The sequence below is a fragment of the Lotus japonicus genome, chromosome 2, assembly GCF_012489685.1.
Source record: "Lotus japonicus ecotype B-129 chromosome 2, LjGifu_v1.2".
NCBI lineage: Eukaryota > Viridiplantae > Streptophyta > Magnoliopsida > Fabales > Fabaceae > Lotus > Lotus japonicus.
The window spans coordinates 43520030-43536697 of record NC_080042.1 but is presented as its reverse complement, the minus strand read 5'-3'; the positions used below and the strand labels follow the sequence as shown (position 1 = coordinate 43536697).

The window sequence follows — 16668 nt, the reverse complement described above, 5'->3', positions numbered from 1 at the left end:
TTTACAACAAAATCACAGAATACTATAAGAATCTATCGAAAACTAAGCTATCGATACTTACTAAGGTTACTCGAAGTAATCTATACTCTAAGGTACGATAATCTAGCGCGAAAGACAAGTTTTCGGAAAAGGAAATTTTCCTCCTCCTCCCCTATAGGGCTCGGCCACTTTTGGTAATTGTGGGGCTCGATTTTTCTTCGATCAAACTTGGTTCCTATGCTTTCATAAGCCGTAACTAAGGGTATTCTGAACTCGGAAAAATTATCGGATCAAAAACTGTCGCAGGGGTATTTTGGTCATGATTTTTAACTTAGGATTTTCAAAACTGAAATCCCAAAAAATAAAATTTTGCAGGGACGTCACCAACGACGTTTATGACAACTAATCCTACTAGCACTAAGCTAAGGCGATAGTTTTCAGCCTAAAGGTTGAAGCTTTACCTCAAAAACTCCAAAAATGGGTATTTAAGGCTAAAATTGATTCCGGCGGAATTCCGGCGACATAACGGAAAATCTAATCCGGCAGAAGTGATCTTGGGCACATATAGAAGAGGTTTAGAATCAGAAATGAAAGATTCAGGATAGTTTTGCAAAAACCCATAAACTATCCACTCAGAAAACTCTACAGAAAAGCTATGGAAAAAGCGATCAGAGGTAAGGATTAGCGACTATACCTCGAAACCTTGAAGCAGCAACTGATTAATCAACGATCAAGCAAGGATTGAACAAAATCTTCTTCTCCTTCTTCCTTGGTGAACTCGCGGCTTTGAGAGAGAAAATGGAGGAAAATTTGAGTTTTTCTTCCTTTCTTTGCTATATATAAAGGTTGGAAATTCGCGGGAAAATGAAAGTTTCGCGAATCTGATTTTTCCGGCGTCATTCTCCGTGAATTAATAGATATGTTTTGGCAAAAGAATTCCAAAACTATAAAGAGGTCTCCTTGTATTTTTGGCAACTAATGCAGAGTCGGTATAAAACTATTTTACCCGATAAGTTGCTTTTTGCATCGAATGTCGGAATAGAAAACTTCCTTCGGAAGAAAGATTGAAATCATCAAGAGAAATGGGTGTACGCGTGTAGAATATTCATTTGAAGCTCTGAATAGATAAAGTCCCCATAGTCGGGTGATTCTAGGGTTTTGAAATACCAGGGATTCGGTTTCGGCAAACTTCCGATGATTGGAATCGGACGTTCGTAGATCCTAGAGTTTCGCCTCGAAACGATTGTGATATATGGAAAAAGAGAAGTTCTAACATTTCTCTGAAGATTTTTGGAATTAACTGCCATCGTGCCTAAAAGTGAAAATTAGCTATATACTAGGGTTTCTGACCTAGGTTTAAGCGTAAAACGTTCGTGCTATAACTTTTATCGATCATAATGCAATCCTTGAACTTTTCCTGAACTTTCTCCTTCATAAATATATTTCATTTAATAAACTTTCGTTCAGGTTTCCCTTTACATTACATCAACCCTAATCGTGAATAAGAAGTTTATTCACTTAGCATGAACTTAAAAACTCGGGCCTTACACTTTGAGCTTCCTATTAGGAGCATAGCTCTTGTCAGAATTGGTACCCATTCCTCTTCTGTGTAATTGCCACCATTAATCATAAGCAATCAATTTACAGTTCCTTTCATACCTGTTCACTTGCATTCCACTGTTAGGGAAATAGCTTCCTAACAGTTTACATATATCTTCCTGTAACTGATTTATGTACTTTGGTGTTTTAATCTGTGTAGGATGTACATTCATCTAAGTCTCATGTTGCAATGACTCTTACTCCAGCTAGTGTTGGTAGTTTACAACTTTGGAGGCTGGAACAAATATATACATTTCTTACCATGTTCATGGCTTCATGCCCATTTGCTAGTGTGCTAGCATATGAAATCTTGATGCATACTTAGTAAAGATGTTTCATATTTGAGACATGGAAAAGCAGTAAATTGTAATTTTTTTTTTCTTATGAGTGACAGAACCACCTTTGAAGAGTGGTCTTGCAATTATGTATAACATAATCTTGCTCATGCTCATTAATATTCATATGTTCCTTTTATCTTATTCTTCTGCTTACTTTGGTGATTAGGGATTAACTAATCACCAACAAATTAGAGATTTCTCTTTAAAAAAAAACATATTAGAGATTTTAAGATTTAATTTAAATATATTTACGAATAAGAAAAATATGAAATATTCACTTGGTATAGCTAATTTGGTGATGTTTCAAAACCTGTAATGATTGATGCATTCGTGGCATTTACAAAGTGCCAGTAAAATTTAAGCCTAATTCAATGGTAGATGCATTTGTGGCATTTAAAAAATGCCTGAAGCAAATTGTGGCATACAAAACCGGCATTTAAGCAAAAAATGCCACAAAGGCAGTTGTGGCACTGGGAATAGGGGCACTTAAGGTGAATGCCGGTAATATCACTTGTGACATTTATTAAATGTCACAATTTAACAATATCAATGCCACTAAAAATACATTTTTTTGTAGTGTGTAGATTATCATTTTCCTTATGTATTTAATGTTAAAGTCAAGTGTGCTTTACATATATATATATATATATATATATAGATAGATAGATATAATTTTTTTAATTTTAAAACTATTTTATCTAAATTATTTATTAGTAAGTATTATTTTATTATTAATTTTAATTTTTAATATTTGTGAAATGCAAAGCTCAAGTCAATTTTAAGTTTATGAATGTTATTATTTAATATAGGCTTAATTGCACTTTTGGTCCCCCAACTTTAGCCTTCTTGCGAAAATCATCCCTAAACTTTAAAATTAGCAAAAAACGTCCCTAACGTTTACACCCGGTTGCAAAATTGGTTTTCCGTCCAATTCCATCCAATATTTAACGAATTCTAGGATAAAAATTAATAAAAAATAAGAAAATAAAACAAAAACCTAGAAATTGATGAATGTTCATCTTCTTCAAAGAACCTTCATCATCATCTTCATATTCTTCTCTAGAAAACCCAGAAGCAAACCAAAAAATCATCAACCCCACCCTAACATCAATTTCAGATCTCAAATCAACCATCAATTGAAGATGATAACAAACACTAGAACCAGTTTCTCCAAATTTGCATTTCCCTTTACACAATTTACCCATTTCAAACCTAGAAAAATTTCAGATTAAACCCAAAACACAACAGAACCTGACTCTCCCTTCATCATCTTCATCATCTTTTTTTTTAATCAAAAACCCATAGACAATAACATTTATCTTTATCTCCTTTTTGAAACATCACAAACCAAAATCTCATTCACAATCACACAAAACACACCTTAACAGATTTGATTTTCTTCCTATTAACCACGCTATTCGCAATATAGTTCCAATATTACATCAACTCATGAGATTATCACAACACAGAAGGAAGAGATTATCAAAATAAAGAAAATAGCCACACAAGCAAATAAAAATTTCCAAATTCTCAAATTTCTCTTCGTCTGGCAAGAGGTTATACTCCTCTTATTTTTACTAATTCATACCCTTTGGTTCCGGTGCTACTTTCTCTTCTTCTCCCCGAATCTCGCGTGCAGACCATGGTAAAGATCGCAACTTTCGAAAACAATCAATGTTGAAGTTGAGATGGAAATGGGTTGGGTTTTTGATTTCTGGTGGGAAGCAAGTTCCGAACAAAAAGATCTCTTGATTCCCGTTCTAGTTTGCAACAGATCGAAGGATTTCGGTTCGCGATCTGGAAGCAAGTGGGTTCTTGTTCGCGATCTGGGCTTGGAAAAGGAGGAGAGGGAGCATTTGCATATTCATTTTCTGGGGTTGAGGGTGTTGCTTCCTCTTCCTCCTTAATGGATCTGGGTTATGGCTGTTTGCTAAAATTTCAATGTTTTGGGTTCCATCAACAATCTGAGTCTTTGAAAAATATTGACTTTCTAGTTAAAATTGGAGAAGATGAAGATGTCTTTTTTTGGTAAGATGTCTGGGAGTTGAAGTTTTTTTTTTTCTTCTAGGAGGGATATTTTAATTTTTTAATTAATCTTTTGAGGAATATTCCGTTAGTTTTTTGATGGAATTGGACGGAAAACCAATTTTGCAACCGGATGTAAACGTTAGGGACGTTTTTTGTTATTTTTAAAGTTTAGGGACGATTTTCGCAGGAAGGCCAAAGTTGGGGGACCAAAAGTGCAATTAAGCCTTTAATATAAGTAGTTGAATAGTTTTTTTATTAAATAATATTTTTCAGTTTTTAATATATTTAATATATTTTGTTATTTTTAATGTATTTAATATAAATGTATTGGAGCTTTATGGTTTTGATGCATTTAATACATGCAAAACCTCAAGTCTCCTTTACATATATATATATATACTCAATCACAAAGAGGGTTGAGGATGAAGCAAAGTACTCTGCTTTCCCAGCATCATACCATTTGGGGACATTGATGAGTCCAATGTTGGTGAGTACCTCAGGAAGCAACATCCCTGCAACACCCAACATGGCCCATCGTCCGTTCACAAGCTCTGCTTGAACAAACCACTTCAAGTTCTCTGGGTCTTTAGCTAGTGCCAGAGGATCAAACCCATTGTCACCAGGAAGACTGCCATTGAGGTAATTTGGGGAGGCCAAGCCAGGTAACCACTCTCCTTTCTTAGCTTCTACCTTGAAAGAAGTAGAAGGAGGACACCCCATTGGCCTAAAAGCCACTTCCCTGTTCAGTTTACCAGAAGAGCCGGTAAGAAACCTCGACTTAGAAGCACATGGCCGGAAAACAGCGGCGGAAGCTTGTGTAGTCACGGTGGCCATGTTCAGCTGCTGCTAGTGGCGGTGGTGGTGATGGTGGTTGTGGCAGTAGAAGATGGTAGGACATTAAGAACCCTGGCAGTGTCAACCAAGACCCCATCTTCAAGCAATACAGCTTGCCCCCAAATGAAGTTGGCTACCCTGGTGGCATTTTCAACCCCTTGAACTTTGCACCAACTGAAGAGGCCAAAGAAAAGGAACTTGCCAATGGGAGATTGGCAATGTTGGCATTCTTGGGATTTATTGTTCAACACAACGTGACAGGGAAAGGGCCATTTGATAACCTCTTGCAGCACCTCTCTGATCCATGGCACAACACCATTGTCCAAACACTGAGTGGCAACTAATTAAGAGTTTGTATCCTGTTATGACATGAAAGCTTGTGTCCTACTCGTGTAATCCATTAGGAAAAATAAGCTCAATCTGAAAAACTGTTCAAGATAAGGAAGTAGTTTCAGAATAGCATGAATGAGATCTATAAAAAATTTAAAAAACCAAGTGAGATTGCCTCAATAAAAGATCTTCAAGATGAAATTAAAACACTTAATAAACCTTGTTTGATGTTGTCATCTAGTTTAAGCTTATTAATTTTTTTTTTCTACACCATATCAAAAAAGAGTTGCTAAGAGAAAAGTTCAAAAAGATTCCTCAACAAATAAGAGACCTTTTAGAAGAAGATCTAATTTTCAAAACTATCAAAAATCAGAACAAACCAACAAAGGCTCTAGTAAGAAGCCTACTAAAAACTCTAATAATAATAAGAAAAATGTTTGTTGGAAGTGTGGCAAACCTGGTCACTACACCAATAAAATCTTCTCAGAGGCCCACTGCCTCTCAGATAGTACAAACTGCCTCAAAATCAAAAAGCCCATTAGTCCCAATATCCAATAAGTATTCCATACTAGACTATCATAACACAATTTCCTCAAAAAATTCAGGCAAGACAGAACAATATGAGTATCAAGAAAAACCAGAACGCCTTCCGTCAATCATGATCGAAAAGGCTTGGTTTGACTGTCACCCAAGTGAAATTGCTAAACAAGTATTTCCTCCAAACTTTCATTACATGCCCGAGCACCCTTCAAAAGGAAGACTCTTTTACGAGTTTATCTTGGTGGACACTGACTCAATAGAAGTTACCCATAATAAAGACAAAAATGGAGAAATTATTTACTCAAAGGTAAAGATCCTCAAAGTTCTCAACATGCAAGACTGGAACCAACCTCTGTTCCAATCAAAGCAGTTCTCAAGAGTATTTACTCCATCAGAATACAATTATTTTGATCACATGGATGCATGGTACTACTTTCTATATCTCCGACCATTCCAACATTCATGGTTTGTATGGTTCAAAAAGGGAATTTCTTTGAGATTCCCACAATGGTTCAAATTATGGTTTCATCAGGTACGACTAGATTTTAGCATCTTCCCTGAAGAAGTCCAACCTTTATTCAAACACTTTGTTCAAAAGACCCATTTTCATCTAGAAGAAAGGCTTTTATATTTCACTGCTTCACAGGCCATCTCCTGGATAATAACCTGGGATTGGTGTTCAGTTCAACTTTATAATGAAACTGATCTCTATCAACTTCAAAAGGCTATCCGAATTAAATGGTGGGCTAAGTTCGACATCAAGTTAATTCAGAAGGCCAAAATTGATGAATGAGCAAAAAATTATGTTCTTACCCAGAAGAGCCAAGCCCAGTTAATTGGCACACCATCTACGCCTCTAATCAACCAAGAGGCCTTATTCTTACAAGAAAAGTCAAAGATCATGGCTGAACTAGCCTCAGCCACCTCTCAAGAAGAATTCAGATCTTGATTGGAGCTAGTTTCGGGAAGTCAAAAATCTGATTCACTAGAAGACGAAGCTTCCTCCAATATTCAAGACAATAATTATCTTCAAGAAAATGGAGATGATTGTTTCAATATGGGCTTCCACTCTTTCTATTAAGTGGAAGACATAATTGCAAAAGACAAGACATTTGGATCAAGATCAAAGCAAATCATGGCAAAATGACAAAAGTGATAGGCGTGGCAGACAAGTTCTATCAGTCATCAACCCAAAAGAAGAAGAAGCCAAAATAGTCAGCAATAATTTTCAAAAAGAAAACTTGAGTTATTTCAAAAAGTAACCCGAGTTAGCATAACCCAAGATACAGTAGTGTTCAAAGGGTGTATAAAAGGAAGCTTACCCATTCGGGGAAGGCATCCGGAAAAAACCCCATCTCCTTCTCTTTCTCAATCTGTGTACTATCTCTTTCGCATTGTAATCCATGTTTTGAAGTTCTCAATAAAAACTCTATTATTGTAAGTATTTTATTCTTGTCATTCGCTTTTCCTGCCTATTCATTTCAAAATACACATATAATTTATCTTATGTCAAATTTAATATGCTTCCGATTCTGGTATCAGACCCTTGTCCCGTGAGGGATTAGGGTCTCTGGTTGATATATATAAAAAAAAAAAGTATTGAAATACCCGTGCGTTGGATGGGTTTATTTCCTACATTTTTTAACATTATATAATAATGATTATAGTTTAAATTATTACATAAATATTAAAATAGTTTTTATTTTAAAATAAAATAATAATTGTGTTCAACATTTCAATAATTTCAAAAACAAATTCAATAAAAAGTATTGAAGTTCTCTTTGTAAATAATTAATATTACGCGTATTTAATAATTAATATTTAATAATCAACATTAGATCATTTTATAAATTTAATTATTTATTTATTTAATAATGCGAAAAGTAATACAATCCATTTGAAAAAATGATTAAGCAATAAGTTTTTAATGCCATAAAAAAAGTTGGTTTGCCATTTTTTGTACTTTTTACGTTGAAAGTTATTTTTTGGAAGGACAATCACAATTTCCCAAACAGATTGACACATGTTAAATTCGAGAAAAATAAAATAATTTCATCTTTTTTAACTATAATAAGATATAAATTAAATAAATTAAGTATTATGTCATAAATTTATATTTATTTAACTTTAGTCATGACTTTTTTTTCTCTATTAAGCTTGCTCAAAATTGTTTTTACTAATATATTATAAGATCATAAAAATATCTTGAGATTGTTTCTTCAAATAGAACACACATACGTTATAGTTTTTTTTTTAACGTTACGTTATAGTTAATAGTAAATACCTTATAACGTCATTTTAAAATTTAAAATATTTTATCTAAATTATTTATTGATAATATTATTTTTTCATTAATCAAGTTTAATTTTTTTTATTTTTCCCTAATGAAAAATTTAAGTCGATTTGTAAGTTTATGAATATTATTATTCAATTTAGGTAGTTGAATTACTTTTGACAAACTATTTAATATATTAATTACAAAGACATTTGCTATTGCTTCCTTTATTTCAATACAAAGGTAGGAAGATTTTATTGCTTAATGTATTTAATTAATTTGTTATAATAATTAAATTAAAAAATAAATGACTATGAGTCTATGACTAATATATATATTTTTAAATTTTTTTTATCTAATTAAATATTTTATTAAATCATTACACTAACTCGTATTAACCTCCCTACCGGAAAGAAAAGTGTAGTTTTTGTTTATTAGTGTGTCTTGTTTCATTTTTTATTCACACTCTTTTAGAGAACTAAAGAGTCATGTTTCATGAGTCTTTTGCCATGTTCTATTCTGCCTTACAACAACAAACATAAAAATTAGTTGGTAGTTGAATAATTAATTTATTTGAAAATTTAAATGATCAGTTTTTAGTTTAGTTTAATGTATATAATACAAATGATATTTTTTCTTCGTATTTTGGTGTATTTATAACAAAGTTTCAATTGAGTTATACATTATGATTTAGGAAATTTTATTTATTTTTAATATTTTATTTTAATTAATTTAACATTAAGGAAAATGTTAATATAAAGGTTCAAAGTAACTTTTACATATTAGTAGGTGGTGTAAAAAATAGTAATGATTTTTTTTTTTAAATTCCTCAATGATGAATAATTATTACTTTATTTTAATTTAATATATAAAAAATTAGAAATTTTTACAATTAGAAAGAAGTATTAAATTTACTATCGGCTATTATTAATATTTAATTTAAAATATTAGAAATTGAAAAGTTTAACAATTGCTAATTAATAATTGATAATAAGTGGATGTAAATTGAAAGTTGAATAAAAATTTCTTTAACTTCATCAACATTATTCGATAACGAAGAGTAAATGGTGCTGGGCCTGGTGGCATGCCTTTCTTTTTTTTGAATCTTACATGATTTAAATGGTAGCATTCATTGCAAGTGGGATCACTTCAACAACTACGAAAACAGGCATGGGTCCAATCATAAAGAAAAATTGAAAAACAAGGAGAAACAGACTGTTATAGATATTTTCTGTCTACATGTTTTAATAAGTGACTAGTCTTGGAACTCAATAATTCCAAGATGCACCTTCGCTTTTTTTTATGAGCGATAGATATATTGAAATGAAATATAAGGGGTACTTTAATCCAATATAAAAATAAAAAAAAGTGAGAAATTGACAAGAAAAGCAAAAATACAACTCAAGCATACAATCCACTTGAAGGCTAGGCTAATAGAAAAAATGTCTCATTAAAACCTTATTAGGAAAAACCCCTTAGGATAAAAACCAAGCAAGGAAAAAGAGCATAAATTTTCTAAAGCCAAAGATATACCAACAAGTGATCCCACCCATCTAATACTGATCAGCATAGTTAAGCCAAAGCAATCTTCTATTTGCCAAAAACACACCACCCAGCAAGAACAGACCAACCCAGTAGACTCAATTATCAAGTGAAATGGAACCAAGTTGCACCCTCCCACACCAGAGCCAACACGCCCAACACGATACATCTAAACATAATATAAAAGAGAACCTATAAGAAGGAAACTTTTGACACATGCCAAGCATTGGGGCACCTTTCACCTATTTTCTCAAGAATTAAATAAATCAAAAAGAAAAACTTATTTCTACTTATGGAAACTTCAAAGTGGTACTTTTGATAATTGGAATTAAGTTGAGGGTAGCCAGGTAATAACCCATCTTATTTATTTATATTTTGAATTATTTTAATCAGTTTAATGGCTCCTATTAATGACTACCTAAAATTTGATTCCCACTACCCATCTATTGACCAATCAAATTTTTTCTGAAAAACAATTTAAACTATTATTTTGACTAAAAAAAAACCACCTCAATGATGCCCAACCAAATTTAAATGTGATTAATTCCTATTTGAATGTTTAAAAAAAAGTTCCATTTTCTACTTAATTCAATGTATCAGATTCAAATGAAATTAAACTAGCCAATGAAATTCAATGTATCTTTCAACTTGAATTTATGTGGCACGTTTAAAAGTAATAGACTAAAAAATTGAATGTATTCATCATTGGAAAGACAAAGCATAATAAATACCCACTTTTGATATTCTCAAGCTCATCTAGCATCTTACTTCCATCCCAATTCTACTATATAACTAGAAATTAAACCCGTGCGTTGCACGGGTTTATTTTTAAGTTATGTATCTATTATTTGTAAAAATAATTCATGTAATATGAAAAATTATTAAAAGTAAATAATTAAGAATATGATAAACATATGTAATGTAATTACATTAATGAAGTTTTTTGGTGCTGATGCATCCAGGTTGTTTGTAATCTCTACTTAAGTGTAGCTCTCAAGCTTTTGCTAATATGCTAATATATTTTCTCCTTTCTAAAAAAAATTAATGAAGCTCAATAAAAAATTTATTGTACTGGTCACCCTTTGGATATACCGACAGATTCGAGATTTAGTCACAATTAAGGCTCTTCATCCTTCCCTAGAGTGTATTGTGTGGGGATCGAACCCGAGAGCTCTTTACAAACGCTCAGCTTGCGTTGCTAACTGAGATACCCCTCTTGGGTTAATTTTTTTAGTATATTAAAGCACATATTTAATATTTTATGTTTCTTTAATAAAAATTATTTTCAATTTATTTCGTGATTATATGTTTAAATAGTAATGCAATCTCATTATTAAGTAAAATGATGAAAATATATAATTAGAGCGGAATAATTTAGTCCGTGTTTGTGTAAAATCATCTCTAAAAGTAAAAAGACTTAGAATTTAGTCCTCATAAGACAATTTAAAAACACAAGTCATTCAACCTAATGAATGTCTATTATAATGGTTAAAATCAACTCTTTGAATTCCTGAGATTCTCTCCTTAAGGAATGCACTTTATGATAGACCTTTAACTTTCACTACACTTAAGTAGAACATGATTCCCTCAGTAGAGGATATATGTGGTTAACACAAATAAATTATAAGAACTTAGTTAAAAAGATTTTTAAACTCGTGTTCCATAATAATGTGCAAAAGTGAAAGTTGCTTACGAATGATTGTTATTTTTTATCAATGAAGAAATATTGTAGCTATATCAAATATAACTTCATTTAGGAAGTTTATTAAATACTTCATTGCATACTACATTTTTAGTCTATTGTAGATGAGTGCAACAATAATAAACCTCATAGGAGGTTATAAACTCATATTAAATATTATTAGAAAACATATTTTAAATCAAAATTTTAAAATTAAACTATTTTGACAAATAAATTTAATTAAATTATTCTAATATGTTTTATAACTAACATGGCATGCATAACATATTTAATATATATCTCCTAATTTAATTAACTTAGTTTTTAATATATTTAATTTATTCATCATCATATATGTAGTTAAATAGAAAAATTACTCTATGATAATTTTAACTATCAATAATTAGTTAATAACAATATTTATTAATTTTAAATCGATTTTATTTATAATTAATTAATTTTAATTCTTAATATTTGTCAACTCAAGTTATTTTTTTAAATTATAACTATTATTATTGAATATAGGTCTTTTTGTGAATATTTAATGTGGGTACTTGAATAGCTTTTGACAATACAATTTGTTTTTCAGTTTTTAATCTTATTATTTAATATACTTATTACAAAGATAATAATTAGTTATTACTTAATGCATTATAATACATATAATATTTACTAATATATTTAATGTAATAGTTCAAGTGTGCTTTACTTATATATATAGATTGCGAAATCTGAAGGCAATCTTCACACCATTCTTATCCCAACCCTTTACTCATGATTTTTTGTTCACATGGTGATGCTTATCATGATTGTTTTTTTTTCTTCTTTTCAGAGTGAGGCTTAACAACCATGGGCGAGGCCACGAGGATTCATATATATGATAATGAACCTGAATGTTTGCATGCGTTTTTACTTGCTTCTGGTTGTATATCGTAGCATTTCTCTTATTTTTCTTATTTATGTTACTCCTTTTCATCCTTATATCTGATTAGTTGCAATTTACTGAGAAATTCCTTGATTCGTTTGGCTATAGAAGTTGAGACGTTAGTAAGATACTATTGTGTTCTACTCCTGTAATCTCTTTAGTTTTGATGATCATTCTCAATTTTGCATTTAGCATAATGATGGCAGGGTGATAAAGAAAAAAGCAAGGTGATACTGTAGTATTAGAAGTTTTAAACTGAAAAATATTATTAAGAGTAGTGCATTAAGTGATCCAACTTTAGTTTGCTTCTTTTCTACAGATTAATAATGCCAGAGTTGAAAGGAAGCAATTTTTTTAACACTTTTCTGCTAGACTTTTTCCAAACATTGTCACAAAAAGAAGGGTTTCAATAGGTTGAAGGTTGAAGGTTGACGGGATGAAAGATGATCGCCGGTGCCCAGTGGTTTTACAAACTGAATCCATCATCTTTAAGGTTAGTTCATTCTCAAGATAGAAACAATCATTCAATCTGTTATTCGTAAATTAAGGATGTTTATTGTTTTCCATATATTAAGCTTGCTGCTATTAATCTGGAATAATATCTTCTCCTTAATTTTAGCTTGCTGATCTTTTTCTAATTTCTTTTTGATTATCAATGTAGATTGTCTGCTAATCTCCCTGCACATAACAATGCCCATGAAGTCAATCCTGCAAATGCTGCTAAGGACAACCCAAATGATCAAAATAAGAGTGATGAAGAATAGTGGAAATGATCTCACAAATAATTTAGAAGTAGTCTTCAAATTAAGAATAAACATATGTTTAATAAGAGCCTTTTTTATTTCTTTTTTCATTGAGTGATGAGTTTTTTTATATGATAAGTTTTTTTTTATTTGAATGAATAATAATGAAAGTCATTTTTATCTCATGACACGTTACCTATTTGCCTGAAGTTGTGTTCTTATTTGTATTGTACTTGAAAGTGACTCACTTGATAATTGTACGTAATTTTAGTTAAGGGTAAGCAAGTAATAGCTCACCTAATTTATTTTAATTTTAATTTATTTTATGCACTAAAAAAACAACTATTAATGACTAATTCAAATTGGAATCCCACTAATATTTTGTTGGCCAATCATATTTTTTCAGTTGATTATTTTCAACCATGTATTTATCAATAATTAAAACCACTTCATCAATAGTCAATCATATTTAGGCATTGTGAGTGCTCTTTTAAACCTCATAAATTCCTTTTTGATTCTTTTTTGTTTTTACTTCCATTCCCTTGACTACCTCCCTATCTTCTAATTTCCTATTGTTGAAAAACAAATACAAAAATATTGCCTCTCAATCTGACCAGTTAAAAAAAGGAGAAATAAATAGCTTATCATTTTATAATGTTTCATGTGCACAGTTGCCTTGAAAAAAAATTCCAGAGGCATTAATTCTTTATATTCCAAAACGTATTTAATTTTTTGTATTCAATTTTTTTTGGATAATTTTGTATTTCCATAATCCAGAGGCATTAATTCACCTATTATATTTGATTGGTTAATTTTGCCACCCCCTCTTATAGAATTCTCCTATAAATAACTCAATAACTTTTAGGTGCTATTACCATTGAAAGAGAAGATGATCTTGAATTATAGAGCTTTTAAAATATGAGAAGTTTTCTGTTGGAGGTAGAGATCATGCAATTCGGCAGACTATTAAAAGAAATATTTTTATCCTAATAAACTTTTTGTACGTTTTTATGGGTATGACTCCTTAAAAGTATGTCATATCTAAATACAATATAAAAGAAGCACTATAAGAAGGAAACTTTTGACACTTGGCAAAGAATGAAGTACATTTCAACCTATTTTCCAAGATTAAAATAAATAAAAAAGAAAATTTTATTTCTACTTTTGGAAACTTGGGAATGGCTCACTTGATAATTGTAATTTTAGTTAAGGGTAAGCATGTAATAGCTCACCTAATTTATTTTATTTTCGATTTTTTTAATTACTAATATTAGTTACATTAATTACTAATTCAAATTTGACTCTCACCACCCCTTTATGGACCAATGAATTTTTTTTTGTAAAAACCATTTAAAACACTATTATCTTCCTTTTATAAACAACCTCCTTCACTGTTACCAAAAACAACCTCCTTCATTCACCAATCAGTTTTAGATGTCATTATTGTTTTCAAAAAAAAAAAATTAAATGTCATTATATCCATTTTGAATTCTAGATATCTGATAATTAAAATAAATAATTGCTACCTATACTGACCAATGACATGCCACTAACATATTTATTTGAAAAAAATTATATCTCTTTTCAAAATGTCATTTAAAACCCACTATCTCTTTTCAATATTTGACAACTCACTTGATTGGTTTGTTTTACCCAACACAAATACACATGAACGTTTTTCTATCCCCAATGAGAGTATTTTGGATAGCTGCTACTCTTCAAATTCCTATTCCTCTGATCGGTATGAGTGAAGGTTCCATGTTAAATTCTGAATTTACTATTCAAACAATTTTATTTTCTACTATAAATTGCTTCCAATAACCTTGATTTCGACCACTCCCAAATTGCTTCCAATACAGATTTGCAGGTGATGTTGCGGCGCTTGGTATCATCAGAGCTGGGATATTAATGAAAGCTAAAACTGTTTTAAATCCACGAGTTCATTTGCTATGTGAGATGTTAAAAAATATTTGGTGTCAATCAATTTCATGATTTTGTTGTTCTGATGCTCTATGTTTTGCAATTTTTTCTTTTCTTCTTCTAGGTTCCCTATCATATTGAAGGTCAGCCTTCCTACCTAATTATTGCCGATTTAGTGTTCACATCCCTCTCAGAGCCATTGATTGAGTATGTTCTATTTAATCTCCATATATGGTCATATTCACTCCTGTTTGTGGATTCGTACTTATTTCATTAATTATGAAACTTTTGGCAGGGAGGAAAGTGAAGACCATATGCGGGTAAGTTCTAAATTTGTATGGATTAACCTTAAAGCACTAAGTTACAAAACAATTTGTGATTGAGTTTTCTTTTTCCTTTCCCTTGGTCAGCTAAACTTATTGGCAAAGGCACGTTATTCGTTGGCAAGGTTTAAGGGGGAACAAATTGTAATTCTTTCCCAGGTTGGTTGCTGATTTTCTTCAAACAATGTTTGATTATACTCGAGATTTTGCATCACATGTAGCATTTACTTTTTTGCTGAGTGGTTTAATTGTGTTTCACTTCTCTAGCTTTCTAATTTTGTTTCACTTCCTTGATTTCGCAGACTTGACTTTGCTAGATCGATGAAGATGGAGAATTGCAAGCATTTAATATGAAGAAAAAATTCAAGATGGCCACCATTAAAGTGGAGCCAAATTCAAACTAAAACGCATTATGTGTGTTGCGAGTGGTTTTGTATGCTTTATCTTTTGCGGTTGCTTTTGGATATTTGAATTTTGTTTGGATTCTGAGGACAGTTTCAGTTTAATAAGCTGGTCGTTGTAACCACTTTTGTTCACATATAAATCATTGTAGTTCACAAACATCCTCAATAAGTACAAGTCTCTCCGCTAAAACACCATTTAGATTTTTATTTTTATATATTGCTTAAAATTTATATTACATTCATCTGAAGTAATAAAGTTTTTCTTTTGAAAAAAAAATAGCAAATTAAACGTAGATTACATATGATTTTTTTTAAAGTATACATGTAGACGTTTCCAAGCTTTTGATATTATAAAAATGCAATGTCGGGGTTTATAGGATTTTTCAAATAAAAAATTAATTGATAGTATTTTAAAATATAACTTAATTTTAAATATCTAATTAGTCAGTCTTTAAAAACATTAAATAAGAACTCTTGAAACTGATTTTACGAGGATACTGTCCCTACCACATGTTCTAAGGAGATGCATCATTTATTTTGGAGATACTGCTAATATAAAAGAAAAAATTAATTCTATAAGAATAAAAGTATTCACCTACAATTGATGTACTTGGATTATTGACAGAATGTATGTGCTATATATTTTTTAAGAAAATAATCACAATAACAAATCAAAAATATATTTTTTAATTCAAATGATTCAATTCCCGTATTAAAGGCGTGTTGAGATCTTAAAGGTTCATATTGAGATCTTAATTTTTTTTAAAACTTAAACTTAAATTTTTTTACACGTCTTTTGAACATGTGGATATTTTTTTGAATAAAACGTGTGTGTATATAAATAAATAAATAAATAAATATATATATACGAGAATTTAAAAACTTAATTGAGTTTCATAACGGAAATTAATTTTAGTCCATTTTTTTTTCGATCAAAAAAAGAGCATAATTAGATGGTATAATTATCTCCATTACACGTCATTTGAAGATAAAAGAATATTACTTAATTGTTTACATATTTTTTTAAATAGAGAAATTTAAATTTGAAATTTTTCTTGATAGGAATTGTAGCGGCTATATTAAAGGAGTATAATTACAGGGTTTTTCTTTTTTTACATCGGAAACATAAATTGCATCCGCCAGGAATCGATCCTTGGACCTCCCTTACCCAACTCATATGTCATCCAGCTCCTACCACTTGAGCTCT

The 16668-nt window shown here is 30.8% G+C and overlaps 1 protein-coding gene and 2 long non-coding RNA genes across 3 annotated transcripts; 2 read left to right on the top strand and 1 right to left on the bottom strand.

The window, feature by feature from the left end:
* Nucleotides 1-1523: 1523 nt before the first annotated feature.
* LOC130736463 (chlorophyll a-b binding protein P4, chloroplastic-like) lies at nucleotides 1524-4778 on the bottom strand. The gene is made up of 3 exons (XM_057588293.1): nucleotides 4329-4778; nucleotides 1639-1730; nucleotides 1524-1584 (listed from the first exon to the last, which is right to left on the bottom strand). The coding sequence occupies exons 1-3, from the start codon at nucleotides 4776-4778 to the stop codon at nucleotides 1524-1526; spliced, it is 603 nt and encodes a 200-aa protein (XP_057444276.1).
* Nucleotides 4779-6982: 2204 nt separating this feature from the next.
* Nucleotides 6983-13023, top strand: LOC130735394 (uncharacterized). Its single transcript, XR_009018432.1, has 3 exons — nucleotides 6983-7085; nucleotides 11979-12564; nucleotides 12733-13023. It is a non-coding gene; the product is annotated as an uncharacterized LOC130735394 (long non-coding RNA).
* Nucleotides 13024-14438: 1415 nt separating this feature from the next.
* Nucleotides 14439-15651, top strand: LOC130735393 (uncharacterized). Its single transcript, XR_009018431.1, has 6 exons — nucleotides 14439-14555; nucleotides 14674-14765; nucleotides 14859-14941; nucleotides 15030-15054; nucleotides 15145-15216; nucleotides 15360-15651. It is a non-coding gene; the product is annotated as an uncharacterized LOC130735393 (long non-coding RNA).
* Nucleotides 15652-16668: the final 1017 nt, after the last annotated feature.

What these genes read in the sequence shown, in the direction of transcription:
- LOC130736463 (XM_057588293.1), bottom strand. Translation starts at nt 4,778, where the DNA reads ATGGCCACCGTGACTACACAAGCTTCCGCCGCTGTTTTCCGGCCATGT. An exon ending in TTGAGTATATATATATATAT is followed by an intron (nt 1,731 to 4,328) that starts GTAAAGGAGACT and finishes CATCCTACACAG; the next exon opens with ATTAAAACACCAAAGTACAT. An exon ending in AGTGGAATGCAAGTGAACAG is followed by an intron (nt 1,585 to 1,638) that starts GTATGAAAGGAA and finishes GCAATTACACAG; the next exon opens with AAGAGGAATGGGTACCAATT.